Below are 24,511 nucleotides of genomic sequence, written 5' to 3' on the forward strand. Positions count from 1 at the left end.
TTGACAATACCACCACAACACAATAAAACATGGTAGTATTTTTTATGTCTGAAACCAAAAGTAAAAGTAAACATTATGGGCTAGCTGAACCATGGATGTTTTCTAATCACGGACATTTTGGACAGGACCAAAAGTCTGCTGATCTACTTAATATAAATATCAACTAAATGTGACGCATTAAGAGACTGCATGTTATATAAACAGTGAAAAGTCATCAAATAACTGAGAAAGAGGAGAAATTTAAAAGCTAAAAAAGACATGTCTAAACTTTATCTTTGGGCCTGTACATTTTTCCTTATTCTGCTCTTTGAAGTTAAAAAATGTGCACAGAAACAGTGCCCAGGTCAAAGGAAGCACAGTAAAAGAAAATCCAACACGACTTATTTTAATAAGATTTATTAAATTTAACAAGATTTATTTTAAACAAACAGAAATGGGCAAACATCTGGAGCATTTTGTGTTTAATTAGCCAAAAAAATAATAATCTAACCAGCTTGACCATTCTTATTAGCTGAATGATCAAAGATCATAAAGTTTTACTGAATGGCTTTCAGCCATTTATTGAAAACAAAATAAAGACATTAGGTCTTATCAGATGTACCTATGTGTGGTGTGATGATAAGAAAAAACACAATAATTACTACAAAATAGGCTAACAATTATCAGTATCAATTCAAAATATAAAATCAGGTCAAAGAAGCCATGAGCTCTTCCTGCAGTTATATATAAAAGTCATTAATATTTGTTCAGATTATCCTCAACTTTCTCAACTTCCCTCCTCTTTCACACATTTCAGTTAAAGGAGTTTTTATTTTCTTGTATTTTCTCATTTCAGTTGAATTACTCAACTGTGCCCTTAAAAGACTGGCTTTCATGTCACTGTAGCTGTTAAATTTTTAGGCCTGAGAGACAAAGACTGCTTTGTCCAGTGGTGGAGGAGACACCTTTCCACTATTCCTCAGGGTGGTGAGAAACGCGAAAGGTCACTGCTTCCAATGGAAGCTGTCCTCTGAAAGGGATACCCAGCAAAAACCTTTCAGGATGCTAATCCTGAGTTAAAGTTAAATCAGCTGAACAAAACAATGAAGAAGGAAAAGCATAAAACACAGAGCCATTATTTATGCTTATTATTTTCATTACCATTTGATATTAAAATTGTAGCATTTATAAAAGAGACAGAAGTTCACTACAACACAATAGGCCAATAGTGCCAGAAGAGCCACAAATCTTAAATATCTAGACCTCAGAGAAGTGCCAAAAAACACATACACACAAATGAGGAAACAAAAGTTGTTAATTCATTAACACCTAAATGAGATAAATGTTGATCAAATCATTTTATACAACATCTCACACCAAACTAAAATTACTGTAATAACATACTGTTGCTATGAAAATTTCTAAATTTACATCACTAAACTTACCTCACTATCTATTACCAATTCTCTCCAAATTTGACTAATAATTAATTTTAAAAACTGGAGTTTTTTAATTTCCCTAGTACCATTATGACCAAAACTCAATTCCTCATTAATAATTGCTAAATGGAATACAGAAAATTCAAACACTGTTTCATTAAGGAGCAATAGAACATGATGGTTATTTTAAATACAAATTACATTAAATTTTCCTTGCTTTTTAAGTGGGAATTCTAGTTAATTTAATTAATTTAGGTATGATACTGTAGAGCTGCAACTGTCAACCAGTGTCACATGAGAATTTTTAAAGCATGCAATACCTGACTATTTAGTCAGAGGCACTGACCTCTTTTCCCTTAGATTGTCAAATAAAAAAAAAAAATGACAACAGCCACGACAACAACAGCCCGTCTGGTGTGCATGAATAAAAATTATACTTAATTTTTTTGTCAGATAGGCAAAAAATAGAGTATGTTTTTCAGTATGCTGCAGAATTTTAGTAATTAGTGTATGTGTGCCATGAAATGAAAAAAGTTGAAAATCACTGCTGTAGAGAATCCAAACTTTAAGAGGCACATTTACTGAAAAAAATTAATAAATTTTTCAATTTTGATTTTTTCCCCAGACACCCAGCTATATTACCCTCTTGATACACCCCCATAAAGTAGTTAACAAATGGCAAAGATGTACAAAAATGAAGTCTATTGCCATGGATCTCAGGCAAATGAAAAGTCAATTAGAAAGACTAGGAGAAGTTATTCTCATGAAACAGGTATCTTAATGTTTTACCTTCTTCCCTGCAGGCTAACAAATAATATCTTCTAATGATTTCTGAAAAACTGAAAAACTACCTTACTAACTAAGAATACATTTGTCCAATTACAAGCTCCCACATGGAAGCAAATAGCTGATAAGCCCTTCTAAAACCAACAAACCAGATTTCAATTATGTTCCACAGGGCCACTTCACAGAGCAGAATTTCCAAGAACAGCAAAAAACAAAGGTTGATAGCTCATGTCTGTGACCCAAGAACTGCTATATACCACATTGCTGCTTCTTTACTTTTGGTTTTCAAGAGTTTGATTATTGTGAATATGTTTTTCTTTAGTTTCATCTTGCATCAGTTTAGTAAGTTTCCTAAATCTGTAAATTTACATCTTCATTCAGTGTTGGGAAGTTTTTGGCCATTATTAATTCACATAATTTTTCTGTGCCAATCTCTTTCTCTTATCCTTCTGAACTTGAACAATATGAATGTCAACCCATTCATATTGTCCCTCAGGTCCCTGAGGCTCTGTTCCTTTTTTGTTCTGTTTTGGTTTCCCAATCTTTTTTTTCTGAACTCTGTTCTTCAGTTTGGGTAATTTTATTGGTCTATCTTCAAGTCAACTGATTCTGTCAATTCCACTCTGCTATGGAGCTAATGCAATAAATTTTGCATTTTAGTTATTTTTCAGTTATAAAATTGCTGTTTGATTCCTTTTTTATAGTTTTTATTTCTTGGCTGAGAATTTCTACCTTTCTATTTACGTCAAGTGTGTTTGCCTCATAAAGAATAATTTTAATAGTTACTTTCAACATTTGATATTTCCAACATCTGTATCATCTCAGGGATGGTGCCTACTAATTGTCTTTTCCCTTGAGAGCTGGTCATATTTTACTGGTTCTTCACATGTCAAGTAATTTTAGAATGTATCCCGAACATTGTGAATGTTAATGTTGTACAGACTCTGGGTCCTGTTACAATCCTTTAAAGAGTATTGATTTTTGTTGCTTTATCTATTTGGATAGGCATATAACCTAGTTAGGTTCACATTGTAATTATTTTTTTAGGAACTGCTTAATTTCCATCAACTTGACTTCCATTTTGTTTACGAGTTTATGGAAGAACAGCTTAAGGCCACTCAGTGGTCATCCCTACAACATAGTCAATGCCTTATTTGATACAGTCATTTTCAATTTTTCCTTCCAGCTTTATTGGGGGTATATTTGACAAATAAGACTGAACAGATATTTAAAGTGTACAAAATGATGATCCCATAAATGTATACATTGTAAAAAAAAATCCCTCCACTGAATTTACTTCTTTAGGGAGGGGGAAAAGAACTTGAGTTCTACTCTCTTAGCAAATGTCAGTTATACAATACAGTGTTATCAACTATAGGTCACCATGTTACACTCAGGCCCTCAGACCTTGTTCATCATACAACTGGAAGTTTGTTTTAATTCATAAATTGTTTTGGAGACAAAGGATAACAGAAAATTCCTGAATTTATTTAATACAATTTAAAAATTTATTATAAAAAATTTAATTAAAATTTAAAAGTGCTACACTAAAAAATATAATCCATCCCTGGCTAGTGTGGTTTACTGGATTGAATGCTGGCCAGCAAACCAAAAGGTCACCAGTTCAATTCTCAGCCAGGACACATGCCTGGGTTGCAGGCCAGGTCCCCAGTTTAAAGTGAAAGATTGATGTTTCTCTCCCTCTCTTTCTCCTCCCCCTCTTTCTTATTTATTTCCCAGATCCAAAGAGCAGAGGGAAAAAAATTTAACATTATCACCTCATTTTTACTGTACTTGGACTGAACAAGGTACATCATAAAGGGTTTTTTTCTGTTTGTCTGTTTTTTGTTTTTAAGGTAACAGTTTAGCACTAAGAGATACTAAGCTTCATTATAAAAGAAAGTCAAGAGTTAGAAATACATCTCCATATAGAAAAAAAGAATAAAAATATAGCAAATATACATACTCTTTTTGGAAAGCCATACACAGCGGAGAACTAAATCCAAAGACGAGGCACATCTGGGCATCTGGGCTGTAGCCGTGCCGGAGTAACATTTCCAAGCAGTCTTCATGTCCTCCAAACACTGCTGAGTAGACAGGGCTCACTTTGTCTAGCCCAGTGTCACAGACCCGGCTAGTAAGCGGTATTAGCAAGTCCAAGATTCTGCAAGTACACAAATGTAAAAGCACTTAATGTGTTTATATGCACATATGTATAGGCAACATTTCTATAGCATACATTTAAAGTCACCTATTGATATACACATAATCAAAGTCTGTCTTCAGCATATCTTCTACCTATATTAAATTGTTACAGGCTATATACTCCAAAATGTTACACTTATTATTGTTGCTCAGTACAAAGATCTTTAAATTGATTTGAAACAGAACAGTGTTCTTATAAGTAAATAGGTAACAGGATGTTCTTTCTTATTTTTTCAGTAATTATTTACCTTACCATCATGATCCTACTCCCCCAAATTCACATTTTACGTTAGATTATTTTAGGATCTAATCAATTATTTCAAGCTTCATTGTAGTAAATATAAACTTGTATCAAGAAATATGTTATTTTCCTTCTTAAAGTACAAACTAAAGTTTTATTTTTCTAATTAATAAGAATTTCTTTTAAATAGTGAGTAACATGAAATCAACAGTATTTTCATCAGGAAGAAATAAGAATTTCTGCTCAAATATTCTATTCTCTGAAAAAGAATATGAGCTCTTTAAACACTGAGGAAGATTTATAAAAAAAAACTGATTGATAAGCAGAAAAAGTTCTTAAGAAAATCATTAGAACAGAAGTCCTTCCATTATTTGTAAGCTTGCCTCCAGCAGTCAGCTGCAGAGAAAGGACTAGTCTACTTTCCCAAAATCAAAAATAAAACTAGAGATAATGAAAGCCAGGAAAAAGTATGTTCTTTCTCTCTGATGCTTTTCCTTATTTAAGGTAGGCCTAAGATGATAATAGCATTAAAGGAGAGCTTACTCTTACAGACCTTACCTTAGAAGTAGTCTATGGAAGAAATCATCAGAGATAAACAGAATTCTCAAAATTGAGAGTGAATGAGGACAAATTCCCAAGAGGGTTTTGGCATCAATTTAAAGCTCAGATTCAAAGATCTGGGCTTTATGTTGTATGCTTATACCTAAGATTTATGTTTAAATAAACAACTGAAAATTAAGAAAAATACCAAATTTTAAAACCCAAATATTGTGTTAAAATGAAGAATTTGTTTAAACATCTTAAACGTGTTTAATTTTTTTAATGAGTCAGAGAAATACTCTTCTAGGAGGCACAAACAAGTATCTTTAAGCAAACAGTAAAATACCATGCCACCTAGTGTCATAATAACCAAATTGCAGTTACAATTTGCAGTTCTAAACAAACTCTACTAAACAAACAAACTCTAATGACAATTTCACTATAATTTTTTAATTAAATAAAACTAACAATAGCTATAAAGTTATTATTGTAGAATTGTAACTCTAAAGACTTTAATCATATATTTTAAAAACCCATTCGTTACCAATTTATGATAAGATAAACCACTGTATTCTCATAGGTATAACCAGATTATTAGCTTCCAAGATTCCTGGAACCCCCAATTTCAAGGGTTTCCAACCACCTTTTCCCTTCCTCCCTCTCTCCCCCTCCCTCCCTCCCTCCCTCCTTCCCTCCCTCTCTCTCTCTCTCTCTCTCTCTCAAAATACCAAAAGTTTCATGAGAACTTCTGGCTAGGGAGAAAGAATAATATGAGCAGGGAAAAGTACTGGTTTGGACTTGAGAGTAGATAAACAGAAGTCTAATCAAAGGGTTCAAAATGGAAAACCTACACAGACCACACAAAAGACTGACTCCAACAGGGGGCACAACTTAAAAGCTTTCTGGGGTCAGAGAAGTAAGGTAAAAAAGTAAGAAGACCATCAGAGAGCTAACTAAAGATACCTGGGATAAAACTGGAGAATAGCATGAGTATGGCTATAGCTTGAGAAGTCAGGGGGGAAGACTTAACATCCTGAGAAAGCCCCTGAGCTTGTCCCATTTCCAGCCACAGTACCTGCCCTACATTGGACAAGTGCATGACTAAGAGCATGGGAGACAGAGGTTGGGGTGGATCTAGTCACTCAGCAGTTTGGTAGAGAAGGGGATACCGAGGATTTTGTCTGGAGGTAATAGGTCTGGCCCAGAAGACTTACTCCTTATAACTATTTTTATTTTCCATTTTTAACACTTACTCTGTGTGGCCCATCTGTGCAGCTGCATGAATAGGTAACTGCCAATTGTCCTCATTACAGTAGAGATTAGGATCTGCCCCACTGGACAGCAAAAGCTCCACACATTCGGTGTGGCCCTCTTGGGCCGCAATGAACAAGGGAGTAGCTTTGTCCAAGGCCTGACAATTGACGTTTGCACCTAACACAAAATAAAACATTTAACAGATGATCCTCATTTATGGGGTTAAAAAAACATAATAATGAACACAAATTTCAAAGCAGCTTCCTTAAAAGAGTTTCATAGTACAGATGACCCTTGAACAATACAGGTTTGAAGTTCAGGTATCCAATTATATGTGGACTTTTTTCCATCTTGTAAACAGATGATGGTAAGTTAATAAATACAATTTATTATCAATAAATACATAGCATGGTCAATGTATTCTCTCTTTCCATTTTCTTAATAACATTTCTTTTCTCTAGCTTAGTTTATTGTAAGAATACAGTATATAATACATAAAACAAAAAAAGTGTTAATTGGCCATTCATGTTATCAGTAAGGCTGTCGGCCAACAGTAGGCTCTCAGTAGTTAAGTTGTGCAGGGGTCAAAGTTTTATGCAGGTTTTCAGCTGTGTGTGGAGAGGGTGGTGTTAGAGCCCCAATCCCCACATTGTTTAAGGGTCAACTGTGCAATAGCTTTCTCTCCTCAGTGGATATTGGGGTATAAACACCCTGAGTTACCTAACTTGTTGTAACTGCAAAAACATTTAAATTGTTTTTGCTTTTTTATTGGCAAGAAAAAATGAGTTATTAATAATTTAGAATTCATTTTTGTTAAAACAAAAGTCTTAGTCAATAAAGGATTCATTTCATTCTAACCCCTCTTTCAAAAAACACTCTGTGGCTCCAATAAATAATCGTTTAAAAAGGTTAAAAGCAAACCATTAAATATGGATAATCTTTCTGATAATTACTGACAAATGTAAGAAAAAAAACTAAATTATGAACCTTTGTAGATGCCACTAATCAATTCAGGCTAAGTTTTATGAAAAAAAAAAAATCCAGAAGATATGACATACACAGGGGCTATGCCTTAAAACTCATACTGACTACACTCATATTAACTACTACATTCTTTTCTTCACAGCCAATGCATGACAGAGCCTATAATAAAAGGAAAAAAGTTTAGGTAAGTGGATTCTGAGCTGAATTTTTAAAAGCATAAATCTAATCAATTAATTAGGTACCAGATACAAGTATATAAAGATACAAAGTTGAAAGTGACCTCAATATTTGTAAAGGTTTGAAAATAACCGAAAGACTTCCCCAAACTTTTCTAACTGACAATCAATGTGTTAAATATGCTAACTGTGATGTTATTACACAATAGGGAGAATTTTTAAATTTCTGGAGCATATCTTGGTGGTAAAATTATCATTATCAAAGGGGAAAAAACTATTTTTTATTTAAAAGGATGTTCCATAAATACAGCTTTAATAAACCAAAGCCGTGAGATGGGTAAAAACTATGCAAAACATGAATGAGTTTATGGACCCACTTAAATAAGTCAGCTTTCCAACTGGACATTGAACATATCTAGACAAGTAGAATTTTAATACAAGGTGGACGCCTCACCTACTATCAGCCTCAGAAAGAAGTAGACACTATTACTGAGGAAATACTAAGTCAAGAAAAAAGCCTATTTAACATTCTTTTTCAAGCAATGTTTCATTTTGATTGACAATTTCAAAGTATCAGAGTATGGAGAATAAGAAATCCAGTCCCTGTAAGACTACAGGTGAAAAAATTAGAAAAGAATGACATTCACTGAAAGTAATGTCATTTTAAGGGGTTAGAAACATAAATAATCACATTATAAACACACCTATATACCTTTTCTCAACTTGCTGTTCATAATTATTAAGAGAGGAAAGAGAGAAAAAGAAAAAAAAAAGAACAAAGCAAAACAACAGGTGCTTAACATCCCAAGAGACAGGCTTGTCATAAGGAAAGTCATTAAGGTGTAGTCTAGCCTATTTTATTCTAAATATTAGTTATATGCTAATAATTGCAATTTATGGGGCTGGAAGCTTTAAAATGAATTAGGACAATCCTCAGAAGGGTACAATGTAAGAGAAGGAGGATGAGAGTTGGAAGGCTTGGGTCCAAGTCCTGATTCTGCCAAGAGATATTTTTCAGATCTTGGCAAGACACTTAAACACTCAGGACCTGGGATTCTTAATATAAAAACACATGTCTAAATAAATGATTTTGGAGATTCCTCTCAACAAAAGACTTACAGACTCATGTTTGTAACAGATATCTTAATTTGGAATGACTGTTTCTTTCACTTCCTACTTCAACTTGAGTACTTGAATGTTTGTAAAGAGAAATTAAAAATAAGAAAATATGTGCCCTGCTGTGTAAATACTTTCTTTTATATATTTGGAAGTAATTTATTAGAAGCCTAGGTATTACAGGAAGTATATGAAAAGGATAGGTATTTAAAAATTTTATATTGAATGTAATCAAAAAAAAATTTTTTAATTTGTCTGATGGCAAACCTGGTGTATTTCCCTTCTGATCTTCACTATCCATGCTTGGTCAGGTTAGCACTCATGCGGGGCATACAAGGTGTTTGGAGAAATTTTAAAGCCCTTACATAACATATGCTTCTGGTCACAAATGTCATACAGAGTTAAGAAAGCCACCACAATACCATCTTCTCTGACAACGCTGAATGTATAATGGTTGTCATGGCGAAATCTTTAGTAGGTTTATGTTACTATTAACATAAAAAAGTATAAACATTCTTTGAAATAAACCCATGTAAATAATCATGCAATTGATCAAAACATAGAACTCAAAGACTTAATATAAAAAAATAGCTATCTAATAAACTTAATCAATCCTAAAATAGTCTTCTATCCTAGAAAGTTGGAACTGATCAGGTTCCTCTAAGAAAAGACAGCCTCATCATTCAGCTTCCAATAAACCTGCTTTAGTGATAGATCATTATTTTTCTCTCCAGATAAATTAGTAGCTGTACATTGCATTATGTTAGTTATAGACACTTAGTACCCAGACTTATAAATCAACTTGTATGTAGTCTTATTTACCACCAACATAAAAACCATAAATTTCACAACCTGATTTACATCTGGTCAAGAACTCTTCTTCCTAGGAGGACACACAGTTAACACTCACAATCACAACAGTGCAAAGGCAAATGGATTAATCTTACCCGAGGAAATAAGTATGCTCAAACTTTCTAGCTTGCCATACTGAGCAGCCACAAATAAAGGTGTGATTCCGAAGTCATCCTGGCATTCCTTGTTTGCTCCTCTTTTAAGGAGCAATTTTATGATTTCAGCATTTTCCTGAAGCACAGATTCATATTTTAAATAAGAGAAAACAAAGAAAATAGAAGGTACCTCTTTTCTTATCGTGTTTTGTTTTGGCTTTTTGTTTTTTGATCCTCACTAAAGGAAAAACCTTTTTCACAAAGTTGGATGGGAAGGAAGTATTGGGTTGGCCAAAAAGTCTGTTACGTTTTTTTCCATACCATGGTTCTAGTAGCACTTAGCTGTCTTGAACTTCATTTGAAATAATTTTGTTAGATTGTATTGTGACAGCTGTCATATCAGCATGGATTTAAAAAGCTTTTCAAAATTGGTGAATGTTTTGCAGCTACTTTAATATTGAAGATGGACGAAAATATACAAGATTTTCAGTGTGTTATACTTTATTACTTCAAGAAAGGTAAAAACACAACTGAAATGCAAAAAAAAGATTTGTACAATATATGAAGGTGCTGTGACTGAATGAGTATCAAAAGTGATTTGAGAAGTTTCTTGGTACTATTCACATTGTCGCCAAATAATTTTTTGCTGTGGGGCTGTCTTATGCATTGAAAGATGTTTAGCAGCACCCCTGGCCTCAATCCTCTAGAAGCCATAGCGGGAGATAGCTGACATACTCAAAATATCCAAATCAATAAAGTTATTGGTGAAAATGAATCAAGTGTCTTTTATTTTATGGGAAAAACTAAACAGACTTTTTAGCCAACCCAATAATCAAATTATTCTACGCCTTTAGCAAGCCCATTAAACAAATAGATAAATACTGATTTCTAGGAAATATAATCCTTATAACATCCTATAAAATTAGCTTGCTAGCCCAAGCACTAAGGAGTTATCATAGTTTCTAAGCACACTGCTATACTTAAAATAAGCCATTGCTCCTTATCAGTTTATATCCCAACTATTCTGATGGTCTCTTAACTACGCTATCAACATCTGAAAAACTTAGATAATCCCTGTCCCAAAGCTGCTGAAACTAGTAGAACAGTTGGCTTATTCAGAGTGATCATTAGCATTTAGACTGCCTTTTCTGCACTATACTAACCATCATAAATCACAGGCAAGTAGGAAGCAAAAACTGTATAGAACTGTCATTTTAAAAGGGTAAAGCACACAATTTATAGGAAGATGAAATAATAAATTCAGAAGTTACCTGAAAAGTAGCCTGGTGCAAGGCATTCCATCCACACAAAGAATGGGACCCATTAACATTTGCTCCATGTCGAAGCAACAGCCTTAATACATCTATCCGTCCATTCTCCACAGCTGCAACATAGCAGTCAAAAAAATTGTCAGTAGAAAGACATGTTTGTAGGACTAGACATTTTGGTGATGTTCTCATCATTTACTCACCTTGCAACTCACAATGCTGTGATCATTCCTATCAACAAATCAAAACACACATGCCCTGTGCAATGCCGAAACATTTATCACAATTTTCTTAGCCCAAACCCATTAATATATACATCCTCTTTGTACACATAAAGATTATTTACAACTGTGTTTTAAAAGATAAAGAGGGGAAACAAAAACAAGAAGCAAACATTTGTTCTCTCTGATAATGGAGACAATACGTTCCTATTTTGTTAAAAATGCAACTGAGAGGAGAATGGGGCAAACAGGTTAGAAGAGAGTCTCAAAATGATTGAAAGGTTTCCTATCATTATCACTTGATCAAAAATGACAAGTCACTGGCAACTGAAAGAGAAATAACTGCAAGTTCTGTACCTTAGGTATTTTTTTGCCATACACAGCAATCACTGTTAAAAATAAAAATACAGCTTTTTCGCATCAGGTCTGCCGCCAGAACATGTGTTGTGAAAACCGCCAGTAAATCAGAGCCAAAATTGGAAAGGAGAAGGCTCACATCCACACTGTGGTCACTAGACACACAAGATTCTGGAGAGTCCACCACTGCTGAACATCTGATCTACAGATGTGGTGGGATCGATAAACTAACCTTCGAAAAAATTGAGAAGGAGGCTGCTGAGAACGGGAAGAGCTCCTTCAAGTATGCCTGGGTCTTGGGTAAACTGAGAGCTGATTGTGAGCATGGAATCACCACCGGTATCTCCCTGTGAAAATTCAAGACCAGCAAGTATTGTGGATGCCCCAGGACACAGACACTTAATCAAAAACATGATGACAAGCACATCTCAGGCTGACTGTGCTGTCCTGATTGTTGCTGCTGGTGTTGGTGAATTTGAAGCAAGGATCTCCAAGAATGGGTAGACCCATGAGCATGCCCTTCTGGCTTACACACTGGGTATGAAATAGCTGATTGTTGGTGTTAGCTAAACAGATTCCCCTGAGCTGTCCAACGGCCAGATGGGGAAACTATTAAATAAGACAGCCCCTACATTAAGAAAATTAGCTACAACCCTGACACGGTAGCACTTGTGCCAATTCCTAGTTGGAATGCCGGCGACGTGCTGAAACCAAATGCGAATATACCTTGGCTCAAGGGATGGAAAGTCATCCATAAAGATAGCAATGCCAATGGAAACACGCTGCTTAAAGCTCTGATTGCATCCTGCCACCAACTTGTCCAACTGACAAGCCCTGCATCCACCCCTCTAGGATGTCTACAAAATCAGTGATAATATTACTGTCCCTGTAGGCTGAGTGGAGATTGGTGTTCTCAAACCTGGCATAGTGGTCACTTTTGCTCCAGTCAGCGTTACAACTGAAGTAAAGTCTGTTGAAATGCACCATGAAGCTTTGGGCGAGGCTCTACCTGGGGATAATGCAAGCTTTAATGTCAAGAACATGTCTGTCAAAGATGTTCATTGTGGCAATGTGGCTCGTGAGAGCAAAAATGACCCACCAATGGAAGCAGCTGGTTTCACAGTTCAGGTGATTATACTGAACCATCCAGGCCAAATCAGTGCAGGATATGCACCTATTCTAGAGTGTCACATAGCTCACGTTGCTTGCAAATTTGCTGAGCTGAAGGAAAAGATTCATCATTGTTCCGGGAAAAAGCTGGAAGATGGCCCAAAGTTTTTGAGATCTGGAGACGCTGCTATCGTTGATATGGTTCCCGGCAAACTGATGTGTGTTGAGAGCTTCTCTGACTATCCTTCTCTGGTCTGCTTTGCTGTCTGTGACAGGAGACATTTGCTGTTGGTGTCATCAAAAGCAGTGGACAAGAAGGCAGCTGGAACTGATAAAGCCACTAAGTCTGCCCAGAAAGCTGAGAAGGCTAAATGAATATTATCCTCCACACCTGCCACCCCAGTCTTAATCAGTGATGGGAGAATGATCTCAGAATGTTTGTCTCAATTGGCCATTTAAGTTTAATAGTAAAAGACTGGTAAATGATTACAATGCATCATAAAACCTTCAAGAAAAAAAAATGTTTTGTGGACCATTTGCTTTTGTGTATGTGTGGCAGTTTTTTAAATTATTAGTTTTTAAAATCAGTACTTTTAATGGAAACAAGTTGATCAAAAATCTGTCACAGAATATTAAGACCTATTAAAACAAAATTTTATTTTATTTTGAGGAAATTTTGAGGAAAAAAAACAATAAAACTTTGCTTATTTGAACTAAAAGGGCACTGAAGATAAACTAAAGAGTGTTGCTAAAGAAATGCATTTAACTTAACTATAGTAACTAAACCTAAAGATTCCCACTTTGGAAAAAAGTAGGGAGGTTCCTCCAAAAATTAAGAATAGAGCTACTATATGACCCGGCAACCCTCTTCAGGGTATCTACCCCAAAAATTTGAAAACATTTACTCATAAGAATATATGAGGTCTGTCTGAAAAACGTCCAGCCATTGTTAACACAACAAGAACAATTTGCACAACAATGATGTAACCTGGCAGCCAAGGAGAGTGGGCTGGAACATGCACGGGTGAACAATGATGATTTCACTGTACTAGTCAGTGGGGGGCAGTAGATGCCGTTGAATGAGCATGTGTACTGTGTAGCTGTTGCATTCAAAATGACTGAGCGAGTAGAGCAACAAATCTACATCAAATTTTGCATTAAACTTGAATATTCCTCTGTGGAAACTATTCAGATAATTCAGAAGGCCACAGCTGTGGGCAACTGTGATTGGCAGTTTCATCACAACAACACGCCCAAGCATGCATCACGTCTCATGCAGTTTTTTGGCCAAACATCAAATCACCCAGGTGACTCAGCCCCATCACAACCCAGATCTGGCACTCTGCAGCTTCTGGTTTTTTTCAAAACTAAAATCACCTTTGAAAGAAAAGAGATTTCAGACCATGAATGAGATTCAGGAAAATACAACAAGGCAACTGATGGCGATTGGAAGAACTATGTGAGGTTCCACGGTACCTACTCTGAAGGAGACTAAGGTATCATTGTCCTATGTACAATGTTTCTTGTATCTTATATCTTCCTCAACAAATGTTTCTATCTTTCATATTACAGGGCTGGATACCTTCTGGACAGACCTCGTATACACTCCTATGTTCACTGTAGCATTATGCATAGTGGCCAAGACACAGAAACAGCCCAATTATTTTTCAGTGGGTGACTGGATAAAGAGGATGTGGTACACACACACAAAGGGATACTACTCAGCCACAAGAAAGGATGAAATACTGCCATTTGCAACAGCATGGATGGATCTTGAGAGTATCACACTTAAGCAAAATTAACCACATGGTCAGGGGAAGAGGGACAACAGGGGAAAGAAGGGCAAGGGTCATCAAAGAACATGTATAAAGGATCCATGGACAAAACCAAAGGGGGGAAGAATTGAGGGTGGGAGCTGGGGTCAGGGGGGAGTCATGGCAGGAAAATGGAGACAACTGTACATGAACAACCATAAAACATGAAAAAAGTGAAAACACAGAACCATGTGATTTCACTCATATGTAGGATATAAAACAGAAAGCAACAAACAAACTCAGATACAGACAACAGAACGGTGGTTATGGGGGAGCAGATAAAGAGGGTAAAGGGGGCAAAAATTTATGGTGATGGAGGGAGACTAGACTGGGTGCTGAGCATACAATGCAATATACAGATGATGTATTATTATTATTGAATTACACACTTGAAACTATGTAATGTTACTAACTAATGTCACCCCAATACTTACTTTCTTTCTTTCTTTCTTTCTTTCTTTCTTTCTTTCTTTTTAAAGATTTTATTTATTTTTAGAGAGGGGAAGGGAGAGAGAAAGAAAGGGAAAGAAACATTAACGTATGGTTGCCTACCATGCATCCCACATTGGGGACCCAGCCCACAACCCAGGTACATGCCCGGACTGGGAATTGAGCCAGCAACTGCTTGGTTCACAAATCAGCACACAGTCTACTGAGCCACACCAGCCAGGGCCCAATACACTTAATTTAAAAAATAAAATATATTTCTAAAATTAATGGCTCCTAAGCTGCTGGTAAAGTAGGTCCTTTGAAGGATAGTTTGTATTCCTTTAGATACCTAAAAATCATGTGCCTTTTTACTAATTTCACCCAATTACTTTTATTTATATATATACACACATATATGTATATAATTATTGCACATAATATATAACATAAGTAATATGTAATAAGTAATTAGTAATAAGTAATAAGTAATTATTACTTTTTCTATTAAATAGTAATAAGTAATTATTACTATTACTATTTTTACTTATTATTAGTAATAAGTAATAAGTAATTATTATAATATAATATAATAATTATATTATGTGCATATAATTTAATGTTAGCACAAGATATGTGCATTCTAATATCATGTACATATAACAGCTTCCAAACCCTACCTAGCGAAGGTGAACATAGGGGTAATACTGTTAAGTTAATAGAGCAAACAAGTATGGTTAAACTTTCCAGAATGTTATCTACTACAAAATTTTCTGCTATGAAGGTGCCAGTAATCCTGGAGGAGTTAGTGGAAAAAAAAAAAAAATACACAATGCAGAAAGAGAGCTTCATAGTACTTAATTAAATAAGTACACATACACACATACACCTATAAGTAAATAAGGTATACTGTGAATGCAGTGTCAGGCTATAGCAATGACTTCTTAGAATTACAAGTTTGGGTAAATAGCAGCATCTATAAAAGAAAGTGAGCAGAGATGTGTATAAAGTCAGATTTCATGTGCTTGGTAACAGGAAGGGAAAAACAAATAAGATTTTTTACTTTACTTCAAGCAGACAGTTATTCTACATCTTCTATTGTAGTAAGAAGCAGGAATCAACAACTCAAAAATTAGAAAGGTACTAAACATTTGGATGAATGGTCACACTTGAAAAATGCTAATATAACTGTACCAATAAGAAAATAAAATACTGTATTTTGCCGTCTATAATGAGCACTTTTTTGCCCATATAATGAGGGAAAAATAAGGATGGTCATAATACATGGGGGGTACTAATTCCGTATCTATATAAATGTTTTTAATTATTTTATTTATGCTTATGCAGTAAGGGTATAACTCTAGAAAGTAATACCAACATCCATATGCAAAATAATACTCTGGAATACAATAATGGGTTTTGTCTCTAAATATAAATAAAGAATTAAAATAAAAAATTAAAACAAAAGATTTTCCTGAAAGTCTGGGCCAAAAATGTGGGTTACATTATACATGAGAAAATATGGTACTTAAAAGTATGAAATAAGAAATAAATGTACTCATTATTATTAAAAATGGTAACAGTGCCATTGATATTCTATTAATTTTATATATTGAATTTATACTAAAGCTTATTTTCCCCACAAGAATTGTCAGAAGTTCTTTAATGAAGAATTCTCTTACTCTGGGAGGTTTCAGAAATTTAACCACTATATTTGAGACACTACCACTACAGAATAAGTTTAATAAATCTTATTTCTAAGTTAACATTCAAGGGCATTTTACTAGGCAAAAACAACAGTTTTTCAAGCTGTTATTTTTGTATAATCAATCTAAAGTCAATCTAATTTTGGACAGAGGTCATGATAGAAAAGGGAGAAAATCTGTTTCATATCCAATTCATATATCATTTATCAGTGATTGCTGGCAAAAATTATTCTATAGCCAAACTCAGTTGAAGATTATCAGGTTGTCAGAGGTGATATATGAAGCAGAGTAAAGGTAAGTTTGTTTTTCATAAGTCAGGCTAATCTTATAAAAATGAAAGTTAAAAAAAAAGGAAAGTTGAAAAAACTCATTTTGATTATTAAATACACTATAGAACTCAAAGACAAAAGTTGTTTCACTTTTATTATCATAAATACATTAAAATAACTGAATTCTGCATCTCTAGTGAAACCATACATGAGAAGATAAATAATATTTTATAGCTCTAATTATTTCAAAATAATGCAAATTTAATGGTTAATAATTAGAAAGTGGTTTACTATATTTAAAAGTAGTGGTTTGCCAAAGTGTATTAAGAGCTTACATCTACTGCCAACACCTCTCCTTTGGAAAAGGCAGATTAACCTCCTCTGTCCTTATGTAACAAGTTACCACACTGGAGGAACCATACCATGACAATGTCTGTTATGCATCAATAAAAGTTAATTTTAAAAAAATAGATTCAAGCTTCCTATTTGTTGACCATTTAATCTTCTAAGAAGTATACTTCTTGAGAAAAGAAACCCTTACATTCCCAGAGCCAATCACAGACAGAAGACGGAAGACAGGCAATAAATAATCATTGACCAGGTGAATGGAGAAAAAAAAAGTCTAAAGAAAAATAAGATTTCTTTCTTTTTAAAAATACATTCCCTCTCCAAACTGAATAGGCTTTGGAATTACGCTGCTGGGTATAACACTGTAACTGGTACTAAACTAGCCATCCCACCATAAACTATCGTAAGAGTGGACAAAATATATAGAAACAACTTTTTCTGTCATTAAACAGCAGGCAAAAGACTGATTCCTGAGAGAAGGAAAACACATAAGGTGAGCCCTGTTGGGAACCACCCTGACTGGTATTAGAAGCTGAAACCCCCGCCTAGGCTAAGACTAAGGCAACGCCCTTGGAACTGTAAGCCAGCAAGGAGACAAAAGCTTATCTCCCTGGCAGGAATGCTGCTTCTGCTGCTTTATTCATAACTGAACCCCAAAAAGCTTGGTCGGTTAGCTAAAGACAGGTAAGATTCCCCACGGGGGGAACGACCTAAGACAGGCACGATCACTTTGGGAGGCCCCCCAAAAGAAGGACTTGGGGGCTGCAGCAAAAGGGGGTGATGGACCCTCGCTCCTCGGCTTTGATATAGCCTGAGTTCTCATCGTCTGGGAGAAAATCTCCTTATTGCCTTAGTTCCCTTGCTCCACCTAAGCCTGAAACAATGACAGGGTGGTGCAGCTCTGTGCTGAAAAGGGCGGATTCCCTGGGTGATCAGGCCTAAGAAAGAATATGTAAATTACTGTGAAACCTTCTTTGTTTAGAATGCTCTCAGTTGAATGAGAGGGGTCCTAGGAGGAAGTTAGTTTGTTCCTCAAAGTCTTACAGCTCTTTGACCCCGACTCAAAATAGACCTGCAGAGTTCCTTGTTTTCTATGGTTCCTTACTTCCCCCTAATGAGTACTGTACTTTACCTGAATTATTATGCAAAATGAGCCCAATAAAAGCAGGTATGGATGGTAAATTAGCGCACTCCCCACTAGGGGGGGTGGCCATTTCGTCCCTACTTCCCCACAGAAACTAGTTTGTCTCTGTGCAAGTTTTTTCTCGCGTGTTTTTCATCGAGCCATCCGCAGCGTTCCGTGATCACTGCTGGCCGGTGACCCACGTGCAACAGAGCCCTATGATCGCCTCAGCTCTCTGCCTGGGGATACTTCTTGATTATGGTATAGTAAGCTAAAGTCTAAGCAGAGCAAGGTTAAGATTGAGGAAAGAGGGCTTCAAGCACAGGAAATAGTCCAAGCAGAGTCCAGCAGTCCGCTGAGCTAAGGAAACAGGGATTAAAGTTTAAGCAGTTGAAATCTGTGGGGCAAGGCCCCAGAGAAAACAGAATTATGCAGAGGGGAGAGCCCCAGTGTAGAAGTTCTCCAAAAATCCTTGGCTGTGATCTGGGCTGTGCAAGTGTAATGCAAGGTAGAAGCCTACAAGAGAACTGTCAAGGGCTCAAAATGAAACAGAGATAACCAGAGGTCAAACAGTGCTGAGAGGCAATGGCACTTTTAGAAGTTCTGTCCAGGTCAAAGTAGTGAAACCACAGGACCTCATGAACACCCTGGGCATCCAGCTGCGAGACCCAAAAGGCTGAGCCCTAGGAGTAAGGCCCACGACTGAGAGTAAACCAACTCTAGATCTGCTCTAAGCCTAAAAGATCAGGAAGGAGGCAGAGATTGAGAGGTGCACCCCACCAAGATAAACAGGCTTGGGAAACACCTTAAGCTCTCCACAGATCTAGTCTAACAAAGCATAAAACCAAACCTAAACAATTTCAAGGTGATAAACCAGTACATAATCTACCTGTTAAAAAAAAAAATCGCCCTAGCTGGCATAGCTCAGTGGATTGAGTGCGGGCTGCAAACTGAAGCGTCGTAGGTTCGATTCCCAGTCAGGGCACATGCCTGGGTTGCAGGCCACGGCCCCCAGCAACTGTACATTGATGTTTACCTCTCTCTCTCTATCTCCCTCCCTTCCCTCTCTAAAAGTAAATAAAATAAAATCTTTTTTAAAAAAAATCAAGATTTCTCAGATGAACAGAATAGAATTCAAGTTTCTATCATATACTATCTACAATATCCAGTATGTGAGTCAGAAAACAGTCAAAAGAAACTGACCCAAAGATGGCCCATATATTGAATTTAGCAGATTAACTAAAGCAGCTATTATAAATGTGCTTTAAAATTTTAAGGAAAATAGATTCAAAATTTTTATTTCTATTATATATGGCATAAAGACAGGTAAATATAGAGAATCTCCTCAGAGAAATTAAGCTATTTTTTTAAAAGAAAAAATGAAAATTCTAGAGTTGAAAAAATGAAAGAAAAAAAGAAAATTAGGGATGGCAGAAGAATCCATGAACTTAAAGACATCAATATAAACCCTCCTATCTAAAAAACTGAGGAAAAAAGTCTGAAGGAAAATATCAACTGTTCAGACCCTGGGACAGCATCAAACAGTCCAACATACATATAATTCAAATTCCAGAAGAAGAGTAAGAATAGGACAGAAAAAAATATACTTAAAGAAATAATGACTGGAATTTTCCAAAATTTGATTCTATAACCAAAAAAAAAAAAAAAAGTCATATTGACTTATAGATCTGAGAAAATCAGCAAACTACACTGGTTGTCATTGTCATAATTATTGATGAGAAAGGAGAAAAACGGGGAGCAAAAGGGGATTAGACATTGAGTTTAATAAACTGAGAAGCATAAACCTGCTTGCTTCACCAGGAAGCTACAGCTTTACACACTCCAGGGAACCACAGCATTGCACTCCCCCAAGGGAATTAACATTCCTCCCTTCCCCCCTCTGGCACCAGACTGTTGGGGCACTCAGGGAGAGGTGCTGAACCATAGAGGCCTGTCAGTCTAACTAAGGGATGTAAACCCATCTAAAGTCTGTTCAAGTTTGGGAAATTGACTGGTTCTTTTGAAAAAGCACCTGGTGTTTTTGTTTTTAAATCATACCCTGGCCTGTGTGGCTCAGTTAGAGCATTGCCCCATGAACAAAGAGTTGAGGGTTCAATTCCTGATCAGGGCACCAACCTAGGTTGTGGATTTCATTCCCAGTTCAGGCACATCTTGGAGGCAACCAATTGATGCTTCTCTCGGGCATCAATATTTCTCTCTCTGAAAGCAATGAAAATAATGTCCTCAGGTGAGGATATAAAAAATTGTTTTTAAAAATCTTTATCCTTTGGAGATACATACACAAATATTTATGTTTTAAATATTTAAATATGATGAATGCAGTTTTCCTTTAAAATAATGAGTGCAGCCCTGGCTGGTGTGGCTCAGTGGATTGAGTGCCAGCCTGTGAACCAAAGGGTCACCAGTTCAATTCCCAGCCAGGGCACATCCCTGGGTTGCAGGCCAGGTTCCCAGTAGGGGGCACTCAAGAGGCAACCACACATTGATGTTTCGCTCCCTCTCTTCTCCCTTCCCTTTCCTGCTCTAAAAATAAATAAATAAAATCTTTAAAAGATAAAATAAAATAACGAGTGGAGACATGTGTAGAAGTATAACTAAGATTGGCCCTGAGTATTAGGTACATGGCAATTTATTACATTTTCCTCTATACTTTTAAACTGTCCATGAAGTATTAAAAACAAAAAGGCTACCGCCAATTCTGAAGAGAATTTCAAATAAGAATTCCAAAAACACTGAATATCTAAAACCTTCTTAAAGTGTATAAATGCAAATTTTAAAAAACATATCAGAATTAAAATCTAACTGAACACTCTCCTACTTTCTCAACATAGTATTTTAAGGTCACATTTTGTATACTAATTAAAAATGCTTTGAAACCTAAAGAAATAGAGAAAGAGAGAGGTGATAAGGAAGTAGATGAACCTGCACAGAAAAACAACAGACTAACCTTCATAGTACTTTGTGCGTTTTATAAAACTTATAGTTTGCCTTGAATGCTAGTTATTATACTATCCCCAATTAGATAGGAAGGCCTTGAAAGCAGGAATCAAGGGCAGAACCCTAATGATCACCTAATCAGTAGCAGATGCAAATTCAGCAACAACTTCTACCATCCCACTGACAAGCAGAGCTGATTGGCTAAGCTGGTGGTTTTTTGCTCCCTTGTCTCTCTTTGTGGGACCCATCTAGTACTGCATGCTAGGACATAGGCACATGCTTCAAAGACAGAAGAGGACAACTGCACAATTAAAGATGTATGAGGAGCTGCACTCACCAACAGAGAAGTAACTAGCCACATGTAGTTCTTTAAATTCAAATTAATTAAAATTAAATAAAAGTAAAATTTTAGTACCTCAATCAAACTAGCCATATTTAAAGTACTCAAGAGCCAAACATGACTAATGACTATCCCACTGGGCGGTGTAGATGTAGGACATTTCCAAGGTCTATTGGACAGCACTGGCCTAGAGTTTAAAATTTAACTAAATTGGAATTTAACCTAGAATCCTAGGCATATCTACCTCCACGCTACTTGCCTGGCAGTGGGGACTGGGAGCCAGGCCACTAGTTATTGTTCAAGGAAATAAAGGAAATGAGTAATTCTAGAACCTAGAAAAGTATTGTGGATTCCCAGAGAAAAAAGAAAGCAGAATCACAGGATGTGGTACTACACTGGCATTCAATAGATACAAGAGCCCAAGGATAAAGAATAAGGATGAAATAAAATTCCCCACTTTGGAAGGCAAATCTTAAAGTGTCGTAGACACACAGAGATGGGAGAAAGGCTTTCCTCCCTTCAATCCAAACAGGTATTGTCTATAAGATTCCTGAAAAATCAAAAGCGCTGAGGGTAGGGGCACTGCCTCTCTCACAACAGGTCATTAATATGATGTAACCTGTATGAGCAAAAATCTAAGATATCAAAAATGACATGAGAATATCCTGCAATAATTTCTAAGGGGGCATTTTATATATTTGAAGAAGCAAGTTTTTCCATTCTCTGAATTAGAGGGGAAAAGCAAAAAGCAAAAAGAAAGTAATCTGGGAAAGCACATTGTAACAAAATATTTTTGAAAAGAAATTTTAAAAACTAGAAACAGCCTCTGACCCACACAAAACTTCTAACCAAACTCTAACCCAGTTGAGGTGTGCAACACACAGAGTATTTGTCACAAGCCTACATGAAGACTTACAAGGGCCTAAACTCAACGTAGGATTCCCATCTGGGACAGATACGGCAGATCTATACACTTATGTAAACGATAAATGTAACTAGGAGGAGTAGTAAACAATGACTATTACTTACTGGCACATTCATTTAAAAATATTTTTTAAAAAACAGAGACTTTTAAAAATGGAATTATCCTACTGAATGTTCTTTTGGAAAAATGCCTAAAATGACTATGTGTTCTAGGGAGCTACTACAGATAAGTTCTGTACTGAATGCAAATCACAGTGAGCTGAGTTTTACATCTATAAGGTAGAAATATATGCATGTTGAGGCTCAGATTTTGATAGCAATTCTAATGACAAACATCACAGTTAGTGATGCAGTAGTGAACAGTTTAACCACACACTGTTCAACCACTCTAGTTATAGCAGCCAGGTGCTGATTTTGGTGAGTGTCAGAGATCACCTATATACTCAATAAGTATATTTGATTTCTATATGAACATTTAACTGTATCTATGCTTTTCTAGGTTCTACATGTATTCTATTCCCCATTATGCTTTTCATTTTTCTATACAATTTAACATAAAATAATCTTTGTACTAAAACTTTTTTCCCTACCTCTTTCATAAAGCAAAAAGAATGTTCATAAGCCATTTATCTACAGCAATACTTCCCTGGTGCCGTGGTTATACTGACATCTGGTGGCACTAGAAAAGAAACCAGACTGCAAAAAATTGATTTTTTTTGTTTTGCTGGTACTGCTAATTTATTCTATGTGACTTCAGAGTTTATATTTTTCTAATACTTTACCTATATCTAAGACAGTAGAATTATTAAAGTACTACATGAACTCCACTAACAGAATACATTAGATGCAACCCTTACTTTGGCAAAATGACTGGCAAGGATGTGGTATTAGTTAAAGAATGTCACTAGGTACGTAGGGCTATCTGTAGTTACTCATTTCAAAATTAAAGTTTATAATCAGAATGTTTATAAAGTAGAGCTTTTCCACCAAGGATATATATGAAATTTCAAACCATTCTATATATTCAGATAGATTCCTACAATGAATCTTGGCCATGAATCTTTAATCTAAAATATAGTATTTCATTGATAGTTCATTTTTTTCTAAGATTATAATAAAAAGTTACATTTCTTTCTTATAAAGTACCTCATGTCTGTCCAATGACTAACAATCTTAAAAGATGTATACTGACAGGAAAAACTATGACCTCATGTCCAAAATTCATTATGACAGGAATGTGACAAAAAGGTGTGGCGAATGTCCCAATCCAATTCTACATTGTTGGCACAGACAACATGGCCTGACTCATGATTTCTGACAGAGAAAAGTCTAATGGCTAATTAGACATCAGAAACCTTTCTGTAATTATCCATTCCCATTTTTGAAGCATTTGCATAGCAGTATTCTCTTAATGGGAGCCACCTCTGTAGGTATGATCCCTATAGTATAACTTACAGAAATAAACAGTTACACTGAGGAATCCCTATCAGAGAAAAAGTACATGGCAAACTATCCTTCATCTCCGGGACTCCTATCTAAGTAAGAGCAACACTTCTATTTCAGCCATACTAACCAGTGATAATCACATAATTGGTCAGCAGCAATAACTATTATGAAGAATGAAGAGACAACTGAATTAACTATGCAATGATCCAGTTTGATGACCACACAAGTTGTACAGCAGTGCTACTCAATATCGTTCATAGACTGGCTGTCAATCTGCAAACTGTTACCAGTCCTCAATAAGGTAAGAAGTTTTGGTCAGAATGTAAAGCAATTATGTCCCTGAGCACACTGTTTAGTTCAGCTGACATTGTTCTTGAAACATGATTTCTTTGATGAAGGAAGCAGTACACTGATTTATATTCTGGCTCGGCCCCTTATATCAATACACTGACATTTTGAGTAGCACTGCTCTATGATACCTAATGGGAACATGGATTGCACTGAATGTGTGGGATGGTGGTGAGGAGGAGCTCA

The 24,511-nt window shown here is 35.8% G+C and overlaps 2 protein-coding genes across 5 annotated transcripts in view; one reads left to right on the top strand and one right to left on the bottom strand.

The window, feature by feature from the left end:
- Positions 1-24,511, bottom strand: part of ASB3 (ankyrin repeat and SOCS box containing 3) — an 86,949-nt gene that overhangs the window by 26,105 nt on the left and 36,333 nt on the right. For all 4 annotated transcript variants that reach the window (XR_004903666.1, XM_036027949.1, XM_028515750.2 and 1 more), the window contains exons 4-7: positions 10,939-11,051; positions 9,668-9,803; positions 6,444-6,621; positions 4,171-4,368 (exon numbers count right to left, since the gene is read on the bottom strand). Coding sequence is in view for 3 of the 4 variants with exons in the window: in XM_036027949.1 (XP_035883842.1) it covers positions 4,171-4,368; positions 6,444-6,621; positions 9,668-9,803; positions 10,939-11,051 (625 nt within the window). In the remaining variant the exon portion in view is untranslated. The remainder of the gene's footprint in view (positions 1-4,170; positions 4,369-6,443; positions 6,622-9,667; positions 9,804-10,938; positions 11,052-24,511) is intronic.
- Positions 12,382-13,013, top strand: LOC118501089 (elongation factor 1-alpha 1-like). Its single transcript, XM_036027952.1, has one exon. It carries the CDS (start codon positions 12,492-12,494, stop codon positions 12,996-12,998), a length of 507 nt encoding a protein of 168 aa, XP_035883845.1. The 5' UTR covers positions 12,382-12,491; the 3' UTR covers positions 12,999-13,013.

This window comes from Phyllostomus discolor, chromosome 6, assembly GCF_004126475.2.
Source record: "Phyllostomus discolor isolate MPI-MPIP mPhyDis1 chromosome 6, mPhyDis1.pri.v3, whole genome shotgun sequence".
Taxonomy (NCBI): domain Eukaryota; kingdom Metazoa; phylum Chordata; class Mammalia; order Chiroptera; family Phyllostomidae; genus Phyllostomus; species Phyllostomus discolor.